Below are 15,861 nucleotides of genomic sequence, written 5' to 3'. Positions count from 1 at the left end.
CGGGTCTCGCACTGGTTTAGACTGAACGTGTAGCTACACACACACATTTCCTCAGTACGCCAGGAATGCCGCTCGGCTGGCATTACGCGTACGCGCAAAATGACTCACTGTCATGCAGCAGGTGTCTGGTACTGTTGCAATGAAACTTTGGCTCGTTTTTTACATTTGTACCTTTACATTGATATTGTTTGGAATTACAATCTAGTAAACTCGGTACTGAGTACTATTTGGCGGACAAGTTCACTATTTGTCATTAATCAACTGTGTATATAAGATTACAGACGCAAACATAGCAATAGGAAGCGAAAGAGGCCTGTCAACATTCCAGCTTTGTTACTCTGAAGATAAACGTATTTAGCCAGGCATTTATAATATGACACAAAATACACCTTAAGACAGATACAGTGTCTTCAGAAGAGTTTGTCCTGTTCTACACAAACATGACCCTCACGTCTTCATCACCAGCATCCGTTTTATCCTGGAAATGAATAAATTAATAGATGAATAAATAAATAAATTACTTTTGTTTTAGCACATATTTTAAGTTGCCATTTCAGGTATGTTCAAGCTGTTAATGAAGGACTGAACAGGCCCTAGGCAGCTCCTCTGTCCTGTGCAGGGATTAGCAGTGTGTTCTGCAAATGTAGATTTTCCAAAAAAATCTTTTTTACTTGAGTGAAACCTAAAATAACCTTATCATACAGTCCAGTTCTGAACAAAAACATAAGTAATTTGTGGACAATATATTGCCTGTACTGTAGTCTCATGACAGAGAGCTGGGAAGAGAAGCAGCCCCAAAGGGAACTGCTGACAATGAGCATTGTGGATTAGGCAGTAACTAGGACACCATTATGAGAAAGACACAATCATTTTCCACTGCTTAGTGTCATAAAAATAACCCTGTGTATGGCAGCTAGAGTAAAAGTGAATCCACCAGACGTGTGCTGTGACCCTGGACTAGGTCATTGTTCTCTTTGTCCTGAGCAGTGTGAAATAAACCGTCTATTAACCTTTGCTTTAAGGCTTTGGCTTCTTAAACACTGCTGAAATAAAGGAACAGAAGGGAGGCTGTTGTAGCTGGATGCTAATAAACCTTATGACAGCTTGCATTAGAGTCTGCCAAAGTGACAGGGCCATTAAAATCATGTTAAATTACAACTAAATAGTGTGGACTAGTAACTTCAGACTGAGTACAGAAGCACGAGGTCACCCTCATGCACAACCATTAGTCTCCTTCATTCACAGGCATATAAAACACTTAGACCAGCGAGTCATTGAGATGTGTTTATTTGTAACAGTAATACATGGTGGCATAATCAACTGAACCAAAATCATCTATAAACCCACTGTAGAATGTCATAGTCATAAAGATAAAAATAAGGTGTCAATTTTACATTAAGAAACTGTTAGCTGAGGTAAAGTTAAAATAGGTCTAGAAATGTTATGTACTCAAACAGCAATGGTTCCCTTTTTATTTATTCTTTGCTCTTGTCTCCTGGATGTCATGTGTTTCCTCTCCAGGCGACGTGGACAGGGACTCTGGCCATAAAATAGGGAGTGACTGGCATCACAGTATGGAGCTGTAGCAGAGGAGGCTGCAGCTGTCACGGACAGCAGCAGTTTGGCACCTGACTGACAGAGAAATGGGCGGGACATGAACTGATACTGACCAATCAGAGTGTGGAGAAACACAAAAAACAGAACGCAACTTTTCACACAAAGTACAAGGGTGGTAAAATCTTTAACTTAACATTAAGGTTTATTGGTTTGAGACAAAAATGATGCAATGTTTGGAGCTGGAAGCAGGATTAGCTGAGAAGTATAACAGGTCTACATTCTAAATTAGGGCAATAAACATAGTGTGACCCTGAAAGGAAAACATATGTTGGTATTGCTTGGGTAAAGTTAAGAGTTTGCATAACTGAAGCCTTCCTATTTTATGGCACAGAAGTCCAGTGGACAGAATGGTTGTTATTATTATTTACAAAATGAGTTTGGCAAACCAACTATCAGATGCCTTAAAGCCATGTAGACTCTATAAGTCCAATAGAGCTGACCCCAGCGGCTTGATTGACTTATAAAATAAAAATTCACTTTTTTCATTTTTTAAATCAGTATTGTACAAAAGCTATAGAGAATGAAGAGTTCAATCACAGAATCTGTCCCTGGCCTCTTCCCTCTTGGGTCCGTTCTGCAGTTCGTCTGGTCCTTAAGCCTTCAGTCTTTCTGCTAGAGAGACGTTTGGCAAATCACGTGTGTGTGTTAGGCGATGTTTGTGTGTACTGCATGTGTGTGAGGAGCTCCCAGAGAGTCTGTTTCTGCATAGAGATCCAGCAGACACTCACAAGGATGGGGAAACGCCCAAAAGCGACCGACCAATCAGAAGTAGCAATCCTCGTATGTCTTGTCCCAGCACAGATTCTCAAAAGAAAAGATGATCTCTCTAATCCTTGTAAGCGTGCATGTACTTGAACGGTAAGTTGGATGGAGACAGAGGGAGAGGCACTGCTTGATTCGGTAACCCCTCCCTGGCAGGACAGTCCCAGGCCAGAGGGGCGAGAAGAGGAGCAGGTGCAGGGCAGCAGGAGCGTGTGGGACAGGGTGGAGTCCATAGTATGTGTAAGGCTGGCTCTGATTGGCCACAGGGAGACGAGAGGAGGAGACAGCACAGTGCGTGGTGATGAAGCTGCAGAGGAGGAGGGTGACAGAGAAGGGGCGCAGTGGCTCCTCCTGGGACATTGTTAGCAGAAGTTGATGAAGAGGAGTTACACATTCATACAGTGATGAGGGGGGCTCTGCTCCTGCCCCACTGCTGCTGGTCGGGTGCATCTTCCTGTGGGTCTCTATTTCTTCCCTTTGTTGATCTTGGCGTAGAGAGGGTCTTTTCCCTTCTGCACACAAGACAGACAAGAGGGAGCAGAGTTTAATCCATGGTTTCATATGATTTTAAGCTTCTGTTTACAACCGGTTATGAATATGGCGTGACTAATCAGAGGGTGTCACTTGAATTCAGTTTCACATAAACTCATTTAACGGTCTTTAACAATCTCTTCCATTTGACAGAATCAAAATAAGCAGAGATGTAATGATATCCAAATCTCACGGTACGATATTACCTCAATATGCATCTGACGGAAGGATATTTATTGCGATATTTTGGTGAAGCTAATAGAACATAGATACTTATTCCTTTTAAAATACTTTGACCAGATTTTCAAATCATTACTGTCATAATCCCAGAATTTAAGAAAAAAAATTTCTTCATGTTGTCTGCACTGAAATGAAAAATGGGATGTGTAGTTCCCTATGTTTATTAACGGTTGCTACTATAAAACAATGCATTTAAAGAAAAGAAGTTGTAATTCGATATATTGTGACAACCCACGATATTATTGTGAGACAATATCATGATATGTCGGTTATTGTTACATTCTTAAAAATTAGGGTTGATTTTAACTTTTGTGGTTGTGAGTCTGCCACTTGGTCTTGTTATTGCTTTCCCTGGAATATTCCACAGTATGGCATTAAACAAATCTATCTCCATGGAGCCGAAGAGGTGATGTGGCAAAGTTATTGGTCAGATCTGTGGAAAAACAACTCCGCTCATGTCAAGAATGCATGTTTTCAGTGTATAAAAACACATGTAATTGAATGAATATAAGATAAAGATGTTTAAAGCCACTCCAGGGAAAGCAATAAGCATAACCTTTAATATATTATTTTTTACTGTACTTAATTTGTAGACAGTGATGGGATAAACACCTCATCTGTTGTAAAGGAGAGAGATAAAAGATTAGGTTTCATTTATATTGTAATGCGAATAAGTAGAGCTGGCTTATTATACTTGTTTACAAAATGCCGCACTTATCCTTTTACAAAGCCTCCATTTACATGCAAAAACATCCATGCAAGATAAAAACAGCAGACATTAGCGTTTGAGTAGCTGCTTATGTTGTAATGACACTCATCCAACGACTCAACTCATCCAACTGGACCAAGCAGCAGTTTCACCGTTACAAGCCCAGACAAGAACCATCTAGCTCTAAGAGTGAGAAAATATTTATATGATCCACAAGGGGGCAGGAGTGCACTGCTTTGAGCTCTGCTAATCACTTGTGTTCTGCGCTCATTTAAACCTCTCAGTCTTCACCCTTAAAACATAAAGAAAGAAAGGGGGAGTTATAAGTTGCCACTGTTACACCTCCTCTCACCCCAGGCCTCCTCTAGGGCTCCTATGAATCAGAGGAATAAACTAGCCTTGAAAGACCAGTTCTGAGTCATAGGCAGTCTCCCCCAATCTGAGACAAAGAGAGGATGATGGAGCACCCCACAGCGGGGCCAGTTATTATCATACACATAATTACACCAGCCACTCCATCCCTCATGCAGACAGCCTGATTGGGGGCTTTTCACTCTTATGGTATATTTGGGACAGATCTGCGTTGAAAGCCTGAAACAAGTTTGTACTATAAGAGGTTTCCATCCTGGAGACTGCAGCAGAGAATAGTGGAGTAAATGCCAATTAGACAGCAACTAGGGCCAGACAAATGACCTCTTAGAGTCGAGTGGTTCAAATAAATACATCACTCTGCTAATGCTACACACCCAAATCAGGCCTTGTACAATAGTAGGCCTATGTCAAGTGTTGAGTCATGAAAGCCATTATAACTGAAATCTTAAATGTGGAGTCATATTTTGCATGAGTTAAATGTCTAGCTCAACTGACGGGCATTAACCTGCTTGTATCCATGGAGATAGTATTGCTTTGTTGGGAATGTTTCACACTATGGCATTAAACTCATCTCCTTGGAGCAAAGCAGATTAAGTTCACTCACCGTAAGAATGCATGTTTTTTGAGATCAAAAAAAAAAAAAAAATTAGCAATAAGATGGTTATGTTTGATGGTGTACATGTCTGGTGAAAAAATAACAGCCTTAGGGAGACAGGTGTCAAACCCCCTAGCAGAAAAAGTTATTGTGCACCTTATGTGATGGTCAGTAGTACAAACGTTGCAGAATAGCATACGTGACAGGTTTGGGGCAATTAAATCTCTTGTAGATTAATTTCTACCATCGATTATGCTTTCTCTCAACATTTCAAAATAGTACTGTTTGTACAATATGATTCTTAATTGAATAAAATAATAACATTAACTTGACAACTTTTTCTATTTTACTTCTACCCCGTCTCTGCTGCACAAACCAGGGTTAAAGTTGGAGGGGAGCATTTAGCGGTGGTGGCTCTGGGCAGGAGAGCAGAGAGTGTGAGTGTGGGGCGTGCCAGGGCCAGACAGTCAGAACGAGCTGCCAGAGGAACTGAGACAAAAAGGCAAAGATGCCGAGTGACAGCCAACGCTCTGCACACTGCTCTGAGCTGCTCCAGCCTGCCCATGTCACCCCACATCAACTGTGCAGGGCCGCCAAACCCCAGACTGCTTCAACGCCATTGGACTCAAAACACTAGAAAACACAGTGTGGGGACGTGCTGCTGAGGGGGAGACAGGTGAGGGACCAAAATACCTGTGGACACAAGTGTGAGCTCAAGTGTCTGAACATTGCACACTGGACTTGCACAGTAGACCCAAAACAAACATGAGTAGCACTGGCATCGTCACTCTCAAGTTAATCAGACATCTTGTAATATACTTGGCTGTCAAATTATTTCAGTATATTCAAAATAACATTTATATACACATAAGAAATAAATAAGTGATCTACAGTGTTAGGAATCAACTCAATATATGTACCAAGAATATGTATTCCAAATACAAATATGAATTTGAGTAACTGTATTCTGTTACAGTTCCTATACTAATTTTCTACAATCAAAGGAATATATTAAGGTAGTCAGTCATGTAATTTAGACTTCAAAATATTGAACAACTCTGCTCTTCTGGTAAGTGCATGTGTGACTTTTCCTTCTCTACTTAGTAGTAGAAATGCTTTAAGATTGTGAGAGAAATATAAAGCTGTCTTTACACTATAATTCACATGCAATTCTGTCTAAAAACATTTTATCTGTCTGTGATTGAACCATGGATGATAAAACTGCTTATTTGTATTTGACCTGATGTATGTTGCACGATATTTTCTGCAGGATATTTTCACAACAAAGACAAATCACGGTTTAAACTAGCACATAACAAAAACAAGATGAAAATAATATTCAGGTTTAAACTCAACCGAACTCAACCAGAACTTTTGTTTGACTAACTGAGGATTAAAGAGAACAATATGGGTAAGTCAATAACAGATACACCTTACTCTAAACAACAAGGGTGTGTTAGTTTCAGCCTAGAAAGTTCCTCGAATCTGCTTTTACAATATATTCTATACGAATATACCAGAATTCTACATTGGTCTCAACTAATCAGAACAGAATTACAGCAGGAAAAATTTGCTAAAACAAAACTGAGTACTACAAGAAGACACCTGCGCACCCCAGTTTGAGAACCACTCCCCAGCACGCCTGTACAAGTGTGTCAAACTGAGAAGCTAGGCCACTTTGTCAAAGCTACAGTACACCCTTGGCTGCAATGGGAGCACAGGTGGCCCCAGCGTGGATCACAGGTGTGCTTGTCCTGGGTGTAACCAGCCTAATCAAAAGTATTTGTGTGTGCGTATTTGGGACGATGTCTGAAACCGATGTGATTGAGCAAGTAAACACCATATGGGAGCAGCGGCACTGGAACACAACCAAAGAAAAAAAAATAAGGGTAAAAACTCAAAGCTTTTGGGTCAGATTCTCCACACAACATTTTACAGTCCATCTCGCCCCATTTAAGGCTCACTTACACCTGTCACACTGGAGTTTTAGCTCAGGTTTAGAAGGGGGCAATAGGGGACACTCTGCCAAGCCAATACCCCACAAGGCATCTTGGGTTTTGAATTATGCCAATTATGGAGGTAGGCTCGTTAATCTTGGCACCCCTGTATAAGATGATGAAAACCTCCGGACTCAGTGCCAACTGCTATTATTAGGCCCACAGTCGTGAATATTGTGACTGGGTGAATACACTGTAGATTCAAGAACAAACTCTTGTTTAGTGTGTCTCTGTTGTTTTATGATATTTTGGGTGATATGTTTGTAAAATTTGGTAAAGTCATCTGAAATAAAACTTGCAATAAGTAAAATGTTAGATACATATGAGCCGTGCTTACTGGTGTCCAAATGTTGTTGTGAATAGGTGATTACATTTTCATTTAAGATATGAGAAATATAAAAGTACCAAACAAACCTTAAACTACATAGTACAGAAGCAAACAAAGTAATGTAACAAAGCACATCACAGTGTAGTTTATTATGCTGTAACATCCCATCAATCCTTTAATCTTTTAAGATTGCATGCCATTGTTTCAGCTCTTTTTTGCATATGAATATACTTTAGCAGCTCCAGGCACAAAAACGATTGCCTCTATGGGAAAATTGGGTTCTTTCAAACCATTCTGCCTTTGCAATATTACATAGTTTGTTTTTATGACTATGCAGCTAAAACAAGTCATCTATTATACATACAATTACATTTATTTATATCCAAAATCAAGGCTCAATCCCAGAAGCCCTTGAGTTGGGTGAAGCATACAGGCTCTGATTGGCTGTCACACACAATCACCTGTACTTCTGACATGTGCTATTTTAGGGAGCAGGTTGTGATGTGGGAATAACCAAAACACGGTATGAGAAGGACACATTGTACTATGGAGAAATATACCATTTCACAAGGTACACATAGAACGTGACACAACATGACAAACAAACACAATGAAACAATCTCACCACTCAAACACATGCCGGGGTTGTGAGAAATGAAAAAAAAAATAAAAGAACATACAAAAATGCAAAAGGGACAGAGAAACTACAAGGGGACAGTGTGCACGGAGAGGAAAAGGCAGGCAGCAGAACATTGGTTATGCTTGATACCTACCGTGCTCTGCTGCTATCTAGCTCCCCGCCTCCGGACTGCCCTGGGCGGGACTGCCCTGGTCGGGGCTGCCCTGCGCTGGACTAGGCTCTGGTGCCTCAGTTCCCTCTGCGCTCTCACTGGGACAGGGCGAGCCAGAGCCACACGCCTGGGCAAGCAGCAGTGTGGGAGAGATGGAAACAAGGAAGGGAAAGGAGAGGAAAAGCAGAATTAGACTGAAAGAAAGAAGCTAGGGTTGAAAGACTGTTAGGACTATAAAAGTGGAAAGTGTCAGTAGTCTACACAGAAGATAATTATGTAAGGGTATTGTCCTTGTATGGAAATATGTCCCCTGCATTTGACCCATCCTTCAATGTCGCTAAGGCAACCTGTCAAGATTAGTGGGACCCATCTTCACATGTTGACCTAGGTTTGGTTTGGTCAGGGCTACCTTAGTGGGAGGATTTTACCTGTTTACCTATTGTGCATGTTAATGAGGACATTGGCAAATATGTTGTATTATCAAAGTTCACTATTACTCAACTAATATTGACACCAAGACAAAACAACTGTGAAATCTTTCATTAATTATCATTCATTCTTAAACAGTGTTGCAACACTGAAATTTCCACATTGTGGAACAAATAATGATTTTCTTATCTTCTCTTATCTTATTACCATTGACTAAAATGTTTCATGAAGTAACATTCTGAATGATAGTAATGTTAAACTGACATAAACAACCAGATTATAATTTAAAGGTGCATTGTTTAATTTTTCTTGAGGAGAGTCCATCAAATGCTTTTCTTTACGGAGATGATATTGCTTTGTCTTGAATGTTTCACAGTATGGACATTAAACCCTTCTATCTTCATGGAGACTAAGCCAGACCAAGTTACAGATCAGATCTGTGGAGAGGCGACCCAGCACACAGTGAGAAAGCCTGTTTTTCTGAGTTATAAAACCACTTGTAATTTAATAAATGTAAGACAGAGCGCTTTAATGCCATACTGTGAAACATTCCTGACATATCCATAGAAACAAGCAGGTGACAGAACCCCAACCAAAAAGTTACATAGTTTACTTTAAACTTTAAGGTGCACTGTGTAACTTGGTTTGCCAGTAATGTTTTACAATATGGTATTAAACATATATATAATATGCATTTTTTCAATTATGGGTGTTTTTATTGCTCAAAATGTGCTTACTGTGAGTGGGTTCGCCTCTTTACTGATCTCACCTGTAAATTGGCCTAGTGGAGATGTTTAATGTCATACTTTGGAATATTGCAGGCAAAACAATAAAATCTCCCATGGACACTAGCATTTAACAGGCCTGCCACCAGGAAACTTCCACAATGCACCTTTAAACAGAAAAAGAACTTCAGGTGTAGATTTTTTGCAGTATCGTTTGATTTAATGACTTTGAAAATTGTCACCACTTCTGATGATTATGAAAGCTCCCTGCATCCACCTCACTGGCAGGCGTATTTTTCAATCTAAAGCTCTCCCTCCCTCACACGTCTCGCGGTGCTGAGTCGGAGCCATGTTTCCGCCTGTGCCCATCTTTCTTGTCCGTCTTTCTGTGTAACCTTTTCAGCTCTCTCTCACTCACTCAGTGCCACCCCGCTCTCTGTTATTCAGGCCCGGTGACATTTTCAAAAGTGTGAAAAGTCCTTTATGTTTTTTTTTTTTCAGTAATAGCTGGACTTGGAGGCATAAAACTAATGTTGCACGCCCCGGAGTGGAGAGAGCAAGGAGAAAAGGAGGGAAGAAAGCATTGGAAAGAGAGAGAGTAATAGAAAAAGGCGGACAAAAGCATGGGACAGAAAGAGAGAGAGCAAGAGAAAAAGAGGGAAGAAAGCATCGAAAAAGAAAGACAAGGAGAAGGGAGAAGAAAGCACCAGAAAGAGAGAGAGAGAAAGTGAGTCAGAGGGAGAAAGAGAAAAGGGGGAAGAAAGCATTGGAAAGAGAGAGAGAGAAGAGTTGAAAGCTGTGTTTTTTGAAGGTCATTCATGCGACAAGGACTTTGGTCAAAGGGGGCGCTTGCTCATCTCTCACAAACTCTCTCCATCTCGTCATCTAACTCTGCCCCTGTCCAACGTGCACACAAAATAAGGATAAATCACCACCGGAAGAAAAATTAGAGAGTATTTCTCCTTTATACCAGAAAGATGAGCTTGTCCATACAGAAGTGGTGATGTATGGATGCTAGCGCTCACATATTAATAACAGCCTAATGATGACAAGTCCGCTGGCTAATTTAATGCCGCGTTGATCACGCATGCACACACGAGGCCACATACAACTCATTTTCACAATCATAGAGAAACACACTCATACACAAACATATGCATGCACACACACACACACACACACACACGCACAACAGGGACGCAACAGTCGGCCCTCTAATCAGCTAGAGTGATTACCTGGCCCGCCAACACGGCCACAGCGGCGATTTATCAGCAGATCTCGACATGTGGATACACTTACAGCTGCATAAGAAGTGGCTTAATAAAGGACGCACACTTCACAAAGACCTGGGAACGTTGCAAAAGTCAAGGCAGCCTGAACCCATTTTTATAGAAGAATCAAGACAGGACCAGGCTTCAGCAGCAAAATAACTGATTCCAACTGTACTTCTAGATTTGCCAAATTGATGCGCAGTAATTTTAGTGAATATTCATTTCAAATGATTTAGATACATTCCAAAAAATTTGTGGTTTCCTTTCTTCTACAGTGGCTAAAGATACTTACAGCATCCTCCTCTCCACTGCGACTCGGGCTGCCCTCTGCCTCCCCAAATGAGTCATCAGTGGGGGGGTCCGTGGCATCCGTGGGGGGGTCTGTGGCGTCCGTGTGGGGGTCACTGACGTGGGAGGCCGATGATTTGGAGGGAGAGCTCTGTCTGGGAGCTGGGGTGGGAGCTGTGAGGAGACACTGAGTCAGATGTACTGGACTACACTGTGTGATGTGACACAGAGGGTGAGTCTTACGCGAGTTGGTGGATGGCGTGGTGGAGGTGACTGGTGTCAAGTTCATCTGAGAAATGTCAAAGTCGTCACAGTCGTCCGTGTCCTGGGCAGTGCCCACACGGCTGAAGTAAGTGCTGAATGCTTCGGAGGTTCCTGCTAAGCCGGGCTGCTCTGACTTCTTGGAGGGCATGGCAGGAGGCTTGGCCAGCTGGAAATCCTGCACACGAGACAAGTGTGAGTTTGCGCCAACAAAATGTGACCTAATAGTGACCAGTCTTAAAGTGGAGCTCCATATATGCCGTGAAAACAAAAAAAAATCTGATCTAGCAATGTGAGAAACTACAGGCTGCAGCAGTGGGACCTGCTGTTAAATTTTGGCTCAGTTTCCTTGGCCTCTAGCTCTGGTGCCATCAGATAAGTTTGGAGATTAGAATTTAAATACACAGGTAAAGATGCCAAGATAAAGTCAGCTTTGCGAGATAAACAAAACCTTGAGCTGATTTAGTAGTCTCTATCCCTGTAGCCATGGTAACCCTGTGTAGAAGCACCATTATTCTGCAGAAAAGTCAGCAGATTTTACACAGTGAACTGTTGAGCACCTTGAACATCTCTTTGCCCATCTTCTTTGCCCGCTCCCCATGCTGCGGACTGGACGATGCGGAAGGGGAGGGGGCTGAGGCGCTGGCCCCAGCTGAAAGGCTCTCTCCAGCAGGGGTCACTGTGGTGACTGGGGTCAGTGTCTGGAACATGGCTGCAGGCAGCGTGCCCACGGGCTGGGCAGGGAGGTAGGCTGTGGGGTAGGCTCCTGCCGCCATGGCTGCCCACTGCTGCTGTGTGGCAGGGAAGATGTTAGCCTGGCCCCAGATCAGAGGCTGACCCCCAGGCAAGACCTGTGCCACAGGACCCAATGGCGACTGAACGCCGAAGGCCAAAGGCGTCTGCGCCCAGTGTCCTGGAGGCACCGCTCCCATGGTCACATAACCTGCACAGATACAGAAGCACATGTGAGTGATTGATCTGAACATAGCAGTTTCCACACACACAGATAATGCACCATGCATCACTGCAGAGAGCTGCCCTGGTTTTGCCTGCAGTTAATGTGCTGTCTCTTAATGGTCACGGTGAACTCTCATAATTACCTCCAGAATGAGCTGGAGTCATTATGTAAAGGCAAACTCATTACATTCAGTCCCATTCATCAGTGCAGCTTGTTCTGTAACACATCTGTTAGTCTGTGTGACTGTGTGAAGGCTGACACTTCACCTGTGTGTCCTGCACTGAGCTCAGAGCCAGTACAGAGGAGCTGTAGGACATGTCTCACTCACCAGGGGCTGTGCATACTAAACACTCCACTCCTGTGTTTATTACTGTGCTCTGACCAGCACAGTCAGCACCTCAGCCACAGGTAAATCAGCCACATCCCGTTAACCACATATTTCATATTCCACACACAAGCAGCCCACCTCTCTGCGCCCCTCATCTACATTTCTATTCTGTTCTGTCCCTGTGTATTTTCCTCCGGCCCTCTCCTCTTCCTCTGGTGTGCCTCTTAAGTCTTCTGACTCTGCCTTCATCTCTGCTCACGCCCTGCCCTCCCGCTGAGCCTGTTTCCCTTCCGCTCACAGCGCTCTTGTATTTAAGCAGAAAATGAAAGGGTCCTACCTGAGGGCACAGACGCAGGGTTGAAGGGAGCAAACAGTTCGGTGGGGGGCTGCAGGCCTTGGGAGGGGTCCAGGGTGTTGGCTGGAGAGGCGGGTGTCTGAGGAAGGAGGCAAGTAAGGACAGGACATGAGCGGGTTGGGTAGCATTCCAAACAAAATACTGTTTTGTCACCGATCTTCACAGCTTTTTGTTTCCAGGTGATGTCATGATTCTAAAAGGTGTGTAATTGTGGTGAATGGCAGCATGTTAAAAATTTTAAATACAGATGTGAAAATCTCTATAATTAGTGGAACCATAAACATGAAATAAAACAGTCAGAGCGATCAGCCTTCAAAATCTGTTTAACAAAGTCACATTACTTCTTGACAGTGTTGTTATTAAAGGTTCACTATGTAACTTTTCTGGTGGTTCTGCATGTCTCATTGGTTTTCATGGAAAGTTCCACAGTATGGGATGGCAAAGTAATATCATTTCAACAGAGGCAAGCAATAGAGGCATCAGGTCAGATCCATGGAGAGGCGAAACCACCCACAGTAAAGGCCAATGCGCACAAGACGCTTTGATGGGCAGCAATAAAACCACTGTTGCTTCTTTCTGTGTATGGCAAACTTCTGTCTTGCAAAACACACCATAACCCTTTCAAACCTTGGCCTTTTTCTCCTCACAGCCTTGTGCTATGTCTTTCATTTTGTTAGTAATCTGCAGATAAAGAACTGGGTTAAAGCCTTTTTAAGAGCCGTGATGGGTGGCCTTTGAATTGTGTTGACATGCGTCAGATGACCTTTAAAGGTATTTTTTCAATCAAAACAACTACAGTAGGATAAATGCAAGATAAATGCCATATTTTGGAATATCTCCTTGGATACAAGCAGGCGGTGAACCTGAAACTCTGTAATTTGATAACAATGAGCTACTTACAGATGGAGAGGTGATGTCAGGAGGCGTGGACATATCTCCAAAAATCTCTAACTGGTTGATGTTCTGAAAATCAAACATAAGCCCTTTTTTAAAAACAAGTGACTATTATTATTTTGTATTGTTCAATCTTATTAGTTCCAGTCCAGTGCACCATGCTTTCCACACCGCATGCAAAACAGCACAAGTTATAATTATGGCACCTACCTGAGTTCTGAGCAGCCACAGAGAGGAGAAGGGGACGGGGACAGATGAGATAATGAGGTGAGATGATTGATTAGGATGACATACCTACCACCATCTTTGAAATGTGCCACAGACAAAGGTGCTTTCCTAACTAGCATCTGATGCTAAAACACACTAGCACACCCCCGGCATCATTATAGTAGCAGTGTGTTGCCCTGGACAAGTCATTACTGCCCCCTCTCTGTGCCATCAAAGCCAGCAGGAGCCTGGTTTGATCTGTTATGTTGGGTTTCCTTTCACATTCTCCCCATGAGCTTCTCCTCTTTGCACTTTAATAGTATCTTTAAGCCAGCAGCGAGCGAAGAGAACTATTTATAGGTGATAAAGGAATCTCAGGCCTTGGATACGTGGTCATAGATTTGCATAAATCATGGAGCAGATCATTTCTTCTGCAGATTATGAATGTTCTTAGGATATATTTTGGTCTTGTGGGTCAGAAGTTGGTTTTGTGAGCCTCTATCAGAGACAGGGTCATTGTAAATAGTATTTGAGGAAATTTACACCGTCTGCACATTGTGTATAATTATAACAATTGTTTTAGTGTACAATGAATACAATGTACAATCTGATCCTCAAAAACAGCTGGTGACGTGTGTGAGGATTTGGTAGACGAAATACAGTGAATTTTAAATAACTCCTTCAATAATTTCTCTTTCATTTTTGTATTTGTCAGATTTGCATCATTTTCCTTGTCAAAACCAGCACAGTTATTAATAATAAGAGAGAAATCAGATTACTCTCAGATAGAACAGTTTATATGTCATTTCAATAATCTGATAACTCCTGTAATCAGATAATGGTTTATGGTTTGTGGATTATTAGTGTGCATGTAAATTTATCCACTGAAAATGTTCTTGTATGTTGATGTATGTAAAGCACTTTACATACTACATACAGTTATCAAGCATAGTAACTCTAGTATGGACTGGCTGTGGCGCCATCTGTTCTTATAATCTCATGATCAATTTTAACAGCTTTAACTTCAAACCCTTGAGCAGAGTTGTACAGTTATAGACTTTCTGTCCACACTGAGACTTCTTATTCTTTGGTTGTGTGGTAAGGTCAGGCTATGCAGCTGATTATGAATGCTTTATTAATGCTGAGAGAGTGAGGTGACCGCCACAGTGAGTCTGCTCGACCCCATGACCCAAAAGCACTTCTCTGACAGTTCACTGCACTCTCACCGTCCTCCTGACTCACACTGATACAGCTAAAGTCAAAATTATTCATGAACCCAGCCCAAGGAACATTTAAGTTATAAAAGGTATGGCACAATAGCAAAAACAGAAGTGAAACTTGGAATTTATTCTTTGTCCTAGAGTGTTTTCAAAATTCCTCCAAATGAGCAACTACATTGTCATTAAAATAAATAGAAGATGTTAACAAAAATAAATATGTTAATAATAAAAAAAAAGTTTCAAAATGAAGATATATTTTTGGTGTATTAACTAAAGTAGCTCATTCATGTAGCTGCTAGTGTATCTTAAAATATAAAAACAATTCCATCCACTTAATAATAACAAAACCATTATCATATTTTATTTAATGACTTAACTGTGTCTTTTGGCTGCTGTATGTATGTACTTGTATAAACGCACTAGTGCCCTTTCAGAGGAGAACTCTCTGTTACTATGGCAGCAGCAAGGTGTGCATGTTTTATTCATGAAATGACAGGGTCAAGAGTCAGGCTGACCCACCACTAAAGCAGAACAACAGAGGAACAGCTCAGGACGGGAGACAGGAGCGCACCTGAGCATCTGTCGAGGGGTTTGAAAACTGTGAACCTTAGAGCAGGTGTCTCAAGAGTATCTGGCAACACGCTCACAAGGGGTATGACGATTATTGAAAGACCACTGGCAAATCAATAAATATAAGGCCACACTGCATTAGTCAGTGTCTATGTAGTACAAATATGGGTGTTTGTGGTGAAAATGCTTTAATAAATATAAAATGATTTTGGATCCAAGAGTGGCTGTAGACTAGCAATTATTACATATTAAGTATGTAACAATAAACAAAATATGGTGATATTGCATCATCAAAATCTCGCAATTATACTGTGGGCCATCATAATATATCGAATCACAAATCTTTGCTTAAATTTATTTATGGAAGATAATTTGTTTCACTGCCATTGAATTTCTCACTTTGAATGTTTTAA

At 41.7% G+C, this 15,861-nt stretch overlaps 1 protein-coding gene across 3 annotated transcripts in view; it reads right to left on the bottom strand.

The window, feature by feature from the left end:
* Positions 1-1,289: 1,289 nt before the first annotated feature.
* The window catches only part of dab1a (DAB adaptor protein 1a), a 105,845-nt gene continuing 91,273 nt past the window's right edge, over positions 1,290-15,861 (bottom strand). For all 3 annotated transcript variants that reach the window (XM_055165355.1, XM_055165356.1, XM_020918760.2), the window contains exons 8-13: positions 13,458-13,520; positions 12,540-12,636; positions 11,477-11,859; positions 10,899-11,094; positions 10,660-10,829; positions 1,290-2,891 (exon numbers count right to left, since the gene is read on the bottom strand). In XM_055165355.1, coding sequence (XP_055021330.1) covers positions 2,844-2,891; positions 10,660-10,829; positions 10,899-11,094; positions 11,477-11,859; positions 12,540-12,636; positions 13,458-13,520 — 957 coding nt within the window. In that variant the 3' untranslated portion in view covers positions 1,290-2,843. The remainder of the gene's footprint in view (positions 2,892-10,659; positions 10,830-10,898; positions 11,095-11,476; positions 11,860-12,539; positions 12,637-13,457; positions 13,521-15,861) is intronic.

This window comes from Boleophthalmus pectinirostris, unplaced genomic scaffold (genome assembly GCF_026225935.1).
Source record: "Boleophthalmus pectinirostris isolate CB_2022bp ecotype Guang Dong unplaced genomic scaffold, ASM2622593v1 HiC_scaffold_7, whole genome shotgun sequence".
NCBI lineage: Eukaryota > Metazoa > Chordata > Actinopteri > Gobiiformes > Gobiidae > Boleophthalmus > Boleophthalmus pectinirostris.
Note: the sequence above shows the minus strand (reverse complement) of the source record. Positions and strands in the feature narration are given on the sequence as shown.